Raw genomic sequence first — 7702 nt, 5'->3', positions numbered from 1 at the left:
GTTTGCATTCGAGCAGGGTACAACTACTGCAAATCCCTTGTGGAACGTAGTTAGAAACTTGTTAGCGGCGCCGACGGCCGAGGACATCAAGTGCCACGGCGCTAAGCCGATTCTCCTCGCCACCGGACGTGTAAGCTTACATGACAAAATATTTTCACGGCGGACCCTGAACAAAAATGTCCTAGAGAAAACTTTTAATTAGACCAATTTTCAGTTACATCAGACTTGAACGATCTCATAATTTCCAGGTTTTAAATAATTTTGATAAAAGCGTAAGTCGTTAATCATTGCCTGAGTTAGAATAATATAAAAGTCGATATTGCAGACAGGGTTACTCCTGCTTCCTCCTTACAAAACATATTTAAATAAAACAAATGTACAACAGAACAAAAAGAGAATAATTAAATAAATAATAAATATTGAAGTTCGATTTTGCAATCGTATTGATTTTATTTAGTAATTACACGATACAGAATATTTATTTTTGCAATGGTGTCTACGTCTGTTCAGATGACTTTGCCGTACGAGTGGCAGCCGAAAATCGTGGCGACGCAAGTCGCGTTGATCGGAAACGTAGTAATCGCCGGTGTGCCGGGGGAATTCACAACAATGTCCGGAAGAAGATTGCGAGAGGCTATCAAAACGGTCATGAACGATGCGTCCGACAGCGAAACCTCCGTTATAGTCGCCGGCCTCTGCAATACTTACAGCGATTACGTAACCACGCCGGAGGAATACCAAGTAAATCGCAGACCATCCCTACCGCTTCCGATGTTCTTACGATCCTCGATCTATCGTTTAACGGCTGCCTTATCATACATTATCTCCTCTCATTATCTGTCCATTAGAAGTTCAATATTTTACATCCATTCACTGTGCATACAATTTTTCCTCTTTAATTATAGTTCCGTTTTATCAGTCGAAAAAAACATAATCGCATTTGATTACATTGTCCTGAAATTGTTTAAAGAGTGGAATGAAATTTTACAGATCCAAAGATACGAGGGAGCTTCCACGATATTTGGACCCCACACACTCACAATCTATTTAAAACAGTACCAAGAGCTCGTCACGGCTGCTATTCTTGTAAGCGTAACATTCCCCAAGTGTTTCTGCTATAAAAAATATTATACCAATATAATATTTAATATGTTATCAGAAAAAGAAAGTAGACCCTGGCCCAACGCCTGCAGATCTGACGGAAAATACTCTTCTCTCATTTGTAACACCTGTCCTCTACGATACTCCGAAATGGGGTAGGAATTTCGGCGACTGCATCATCCAACCACGGAAAATTGTCGAGCCCGGAGATATCGTCACTGCAGAATTTGTAAGTACATCATTAATAAATAAATAATGTCTATCAATCGATGTAAAGATAATCAGAAGTACGTATTGGCATTTGTTTTTTCTTGTGGACGCTCGTGTAGAGCTAGTGTAGATGCGTGTTAAAAGACGAACATGACCTAGTTACGTTTAATGAACGTTGTATAAATTGTTCAATAGCGGAATTCGTGCGATAGTTGCAGATGGTGTCTTAAAAATAGCAACACGTTAGTTATCAGTCCGTTGAGCGGGACGATTTTCATTTGTAATTAATTTGGATGCCGCGGAAATCTAGCGTGCTTTAATATCTGTCAACGAATTTTCCATCTCGCTGATCTGCGCGATCCATTAAGCTTGGAAAATTAATACTTGTTTCCAGAACTTTTTACGCTAATTAGTAGACGGAGGCTCATTATGCAAAATAAAATATTTATGTATCGGTTTAAACGATGTAGTTTACATAAACATTTATTTGATCGTTTAAACATTGATATATTCAGTAGCTATTCTGTAGCTATATTCTGATTTGTCTTATGCATTACGCGCAGCATTTATCATTTCTGAACATTGAATTTTTATATAATTGCATGATATGTAAGTATACTAATTAGCTATCTCCACGAACGCAGAATTTGTTTAAGGATGTATAGGCTATATGTATAGTGAAGTTTTCTTTGGGTTACTGCTGATTACCATAAGAGTACATGCAAAGTCATAAATTTTTTGTAACATGCTTGTCTATTTTTGAGTTCAATGATTTGTAATTCATTTTTTAGATATGATATTTCTTGCGAGGGTTGGAGAAATATTATAAAGAATTTTCTGGAGGTATGTCGTGCCCCGATAACTTTTCACGTATTCTCTCACCAGATTTCCGGACACCCACGCAACAATCTGATGACAGAGAGCACGTTCCTTACAGTCGAGAGGCTGGCTAATGCCGATGACGAGGTGTGGGTGCCAATCGCCACTGATGCCAATTGGGAGACCAAGTATGTGCATCTCTTGTCTATTTTCAATTTACATCCATTAAAATATTGACATACAAGGAAAAGATTAAAATTTATACCATGTCAGCATTCATTAAAATATTCTGCAACAGATAGATTTTACTATTGTAGTCAGAAATAAATTTTCACCTATTAAATTAAGAACTTGCTTCAATATTAGTAAAAAATAATTTTTGCGCACTCTGACCCGAGATTGAATATATTTTATTTCTATTAAGATAACAAATAATCATTTAAATAATGAATTATTTCAAATACTTTATTAAACAAATGATAGAACAAGCAATTGTTGATGTTGATATAACGTGTGCCTGATAGTTATCAAATGAAGCCCTTTTCTTAGTTCTCTGAAAATTCGATTTTCGTGTCGGATTTTAAAATAAATTATACTCAGTTGTAGTTTCCTTCGAATAGAACATTGGCGTAAATTGTAAATCAACATGTTATGTAAAAGAACGAAGTGAATCATAAACGTAGACTTGAGTCAACTTTCCACATATTTTTACAATTACTATACTTACAATACGAATCTGATTCACGGTTTCCATCCGCATAAATCAAGACATGTAAATTGATGTTCTGTGTATAAAATGTTATTCTGTATAAAAAACTTTTCGCTAGCGTCAGTAATTAACCGCTTCGCGATTACGGACGAGATATTCCTCAATATATAATATTTTTATAATAAACACATCTTCGTAATTTTAGTCTTACGCTTAGAGAGTATTTGAAAATTTATTTTAAAAAGTATTTGATCAAGTAAAAAGATAGAATGAAAAATCATTTCAAATCAATTCGAAATAATGAATAAAATAAAGAAAACTTATTTGTTCTTTCTTATAAACAAATGATTACTTTTAAATAACATGCATAAGATAATATTTTATTTTCGAGATTATTTTTCAAATAATGTATTTGAATGATGCCCAAGCCTGCCATGAACCTGTAGAAAGTATCTATAGACATACCCTGTTAGAAATCAATGGTAGTCCGAAAAAAAGATGCGGAGAAACGAGAAACCGCATAAGAGTATCGATCAGCGGAGAATGTTGGGGCAGCCAGACAAATAATAACGACGTGTCTCCTTGATTCGGTGCTACTGCCGATACAGGTTCGAATGGAAGAGGACGTCGGTGGTTCTTGGATCGAGTCAGGTGACCATTACGTGGCAGGTCCCGGAGGACATCAAACCGGGTGAATATCGTATTAGGCACAATGGGTACTACCGTTACATCCTTGGCGGCGTCTTCCCTTATTACGGAATATCGAACCACTTTCAGGTAAATTGAAAAACAACTTTTAACACTTGCCAATAGACAAATGAAATTTACTTTATCGCTCTTATTTATATTTTTCTTCCTATGAATATTAATATTTATTTTCATTTGGCATTGAGTTGAATTTGAAATATGGCATCTCGTCTATTAAAGCAGATATTTGACAACAATTTGTAGTTACTATTTAAATTGACATTGATTCCTCTTTTTAAATGTGAAAATTATTCACTCAATGATTTAGATAAAATCAATATTATATTAAATTAAGATTATAATTTGATGAAATGCTGGAATAATCATGAGGAGACAATTTAAAGCATTACTGGCTATTTCAGGTTGTAGCTAATACCTCGAGTAGGGAACGCTACTATGAATAATCAAGCCACGGTGCGAATGAAATGCTTGCGCTTCTAGTTCACGGTGGTATCTATTATACTAGGTATAATTCAGCTGTGAAAGCCATAATGGTAACGCGAAATATGTCATACATATTTTATATTTCTTTTGTACAGCCTTGTAATATAATATGTAATATTGACTGTGTGTGATCTCCTTGTCTGTAGCAATGTTAATGTTTAGTTAAATGTACTCACTAAGTCGATGCATTAAATGCGTCGAACAAGTCAACTGTAGAACGTGATAAGACAAAATAAATGAGTTGTACATAAAGCATGTTATTTATTTTGAGATATAAATAAAAAATGAATGTGTGTAATTATAAAGTTTATTGTAAAATGCAATATGAACGAAAATATCCCTTCAGTTCATGTGAAAACATACAAACAAGAAAAGATTGTCCTGAGGGCAGTTCTACGCATGGAAAAAGGTAATGGCATCCTCGTGATCGATGAAGGCGATTTTGTCAAGTTTCTGTTGATCATTACGATGGACTTTACGGCAAGCCCGTTAGCGTCGAATGTATAAAGTTTCCTACGATTTTACGGTCCTTTGATACTATATGTGATCACATCTCCTTTTGCATGCTGATCGCGAGAACCGAATAAAGGATTTTCGTAGGGAAAGTCCTAAATTTCTTACATTCCAAGTTTTTACGAACGATCACTTTAGTTTACTTACTCTGATCAAGCTCAATTCTAAGAAAAAGATTCCACGTGTCTACCAGAAGATTGATCCAGTAAAAAATAGCCAATTCAATATTTTTTTAATATTAAATAATTGGAGAATAAATTAAGCATACATGGAAGCCTATTGCAAATTTAATTCAATTTTAGACTTTTACTTATCGTTAGTTTAATGATTAAAGTCAGCTTTAAGAAGAAGATTCTATGTCTCTACCCAAGGCTGATTTTTTTTAATTAAAAAAAAAAATAACTTAAGCTGCTACTACTAGGACAGAAATAATTTCATTTGAGGATTTTATTTGATTTGATGCTCAAGGCTAGTAGTAAGGAAAAGGTTCTACGTGTCCACCAGAGGATTGATCGAATAAAAAAATAACAAATTGAATATTTCGTATGAATATTGAATAACTGATTGGAAAGTTAAAAGGAAGGAATGAAAGCTTCGTCTATGGCAAAATTAATTCAATTCCAGACAGAACGTTACGCAACGTTTTGCATTCGGTTTCGTCGAAACGATCTCGGGAAAACATTGATGCAAGCTTCGTTTGCTTTCATCCTACGAAAGAACCACGCTCGCAATCGATGTTCTTAAATTGGTTCATTAAGGGATATAGTCTAGAGCAATCTTTTATAAAGAGCGTTCCAATTGCTGCGAGTGTTTAAATTCATAACATTTTTATGAGAAACCAATCTTTTTAAAGTGGGAGCTGCTGCGAGGTGGAAAAAATTAAAAACTGTTCCGAATTGAACGAGTCTTGTTTCCAACAGGTTTCGGACCGTAAAGATACATTTACTAAGAAATGCGGTCAACGATTCGACCGCATCAAATCAACAAGACCTAATTAAGTATCCGGGTTGGATCAGAATAAAATGTAACTATGCAGAATAATTTTAAATATTTTTTCATTTGTAAAGACAATCTTTTGTAACAAAAATGAAAGACTATTATCGGAATTATATACATATATTTTTTGTCATGATTTTCAAAATCTACCTCTGATGGATTTATTTGTTACGTGACAACCTGTCGATTATCGCACCTAATTGGAACCTGTCGCAATTACGGTACGTTAATAATTAACAATTATTGTAAACACGCGAACNATTGAACTCCGAATTGTAGTATTGTACTTGTACTCAAGATTCTCAAGTGCCATTTGCCTCGCTTGGAGACTCCGTGTGAATTCGGTTTTGATCGGTATTAAATTTTTAAATGTGCTAGGCAATACAGATTGTCTACATGATGACCTTCGAAGTTCTCAGCCCGCTGGGTGAGCGTCGTGGCTAAAAGTCTCTGAGCAATATTGTCCAGAGGAAATTAAAAAGTTTGGCTATTTGCTGGAACTGTAACAGTCGTTTGTTAACGCCCACGAGCAGCTTGGTTCGTCCAATCAGTCGCGGCGCCTCAATTGAAAACGAACATTAATACGAAGAATGCGATTTCAATTAGACATTTGGCGAGCATATAAATTCTTTAGATAAATGACAAAGAGGAAGCTGTCAAGAGATACTAATTACAGAAAATACGAACAAAATAAAAATTTCCTTAATCAAAAAATTCTACAAACTAGATCAAGAATTAAACGGACCATTTAAAGACAAACTGTAAATCAATGAAGCAAGCAATGGTTATTCGCAGAGGCAAAGTAAATCGAGTAAACCACGAAGAGAAGCTGCACCGCGACATGTAGGAGTTAAACGACGCGTAGCTAAGTTCGACACTTGCGAACAGGAGCCAGTAAGCTTGGCTTCTTAAGGGTAAAACGGTGGAAAAGGGTCGGTGGGACAGAACACAGAGGGTAGTTCTCCGCAAGAAATGATACGGAGAAAGCTCGCGGTCACGAATGCCACGAAGAATTTAGTTTCAGAGTACAAGGTCACTGGGAACTTTTGAATTCCCAACCCCAGATTGCGAAGTATTTCCTGAAGCACCGCAGTTATTTGTGCATTAACAATGGTGTTTTAATAGTCTGAAGTAATTATCAATGCTTTCCTTATTCTATTAAAACTTTGTTTTCATGGAACCGTGAAGAAGGATGGCGAGTCATTTGGCTATTATGAAAGCGGGTCGAAGAAGGTTACCGGCATCCTCGAAACGAACTCACGGAACGAGACAGAAACTCGGTTGTTTTGGAGAGGAAATTGAAAAAGTAAAGAAGTAATGGGATCAGCGGTACATGTGTGTGCTTATCTCCTTATGGGACTGGGGCAAAGAAATTTGAAGGAACTTTTGGCGAGGGTGAAGTAAAAACGTTCGACATTTTTAATTATTATTAGTAGACTGCGGATTTTTATGGGAATTGTCATAACAATTTAAAAATGTAGATTGAGATTTTTTGCACATTACATGTAATCCTCTTGTCTCATGCACAATCAATTTTTTTAAATTCACAGTGATTTATTATTCATGATTAATAATATGTAAAATATTTGAATAATAGAATCAAAATTTAGGTTTTTACAAGAGACGATCAGAATTTGAAATAATCAACATATTCACGATATCAAGAAACGAAGAAGTACGTTATAAAGAAAAAAAGATTCAATATCCTCGCTTGAAGAAATGTACTATCACTTTTCACGTTCTATATATCAAATATCTCATAACTTTAACCCCCATTTACTATGTCGCCCTTCTGTCAACCTCATTATGTTACTCTCCATCTCTGAGATTCCCAAAAATGACATCTTCGATCAAACTTGTCAAAATGGTAACGATGATTTTTTGTTAGGAACAATTTTCTGTAGAAGCAATAGTAATCCCACTTCCTTGACCTATCATAACTGTGACTCTCGCTGAATCTAGATTAAGCACATTCTAAATCAGAAGAAAAGCCTCAGATATCTGTGTTACTTATAGGATTATCAGTGCTCTTATTCCTTATGTGAGTTAGTTGCTATATTTTAAATTAATGTTCCTGTTAAAATCTGGAAGAAATATGAACTTTAAAAAATGCTAATGTTTTTATGAAAAGTTAAAAAACTGGGCAAATATTAGGTCCTTAGT

At 35.0% G+C, this 7702-nt stretch overlaps 1 protein-coding gene across 6 annotated transcripts in view; it reads left to right on the top strand.

Moving 5' to 3' along the window:
* CDase (neutral ceramidase) overlaps nt 1-4282 on the top strand; it is a 35420-nt gene extending 31138 nt beyond the window's left edge. For 5 of the 6 annotated variants that reach the window (XM_018037763.2, XM_018037761.2, XM_018037764.2 and 2 more), the window contains 7 exons: nt 18-130; nt 511-741; nt 991-1086; nt 1160-1330; nt 2197-2318; nt 3448-3616; nt 3949-4282. In XM_018037763.2, coding sequence (XP_017893252.1) covers nt 18-130; nt 511-741; nt 991-1086; nt 1160-1330; nt 2197-2318; nt 3448-3616; nt 3949-3990 — 944 coding nt within the window. In that variant the 3' untranslated portion in view covers nt 3991-4282. The remainder of the gene's footprint in view (nt 1-17; nt 131-510; nt 742-990; nt 1087-1159; nt 1331-2196; nt 2319-3447; nt 3617-3948) is intronic. The other variant, XM_026810790.1, reaches the window with a different exon arrangement.
* The last annotated feature ends 3420 nt before the right edge of the window (nt 4283-7702 follow it).

Source organism: Ceratina calcarata, unplaced genomic scaffold (genome assembly GCF_001652005.2).
Source record: "Ceratina calcarata isolate Rehan_Ccalc_2016 unplaced genomic scaffold, ASM165200v1 scaffold178.2, whole genome shotgun sequence".
In the NCBI taxonomy this organism is placed as follows: domain Eukaryota; kingdom Metazoa; phylum Arthropoda; class Insecta; order Hymenoptera; family Apidae; genus Ceratina; species Ceratina calcarata.
Note: the sequence above shows the minus strand (reverse complement) of the source record. Positions and strands in the feature narration are given on the sequence as shown.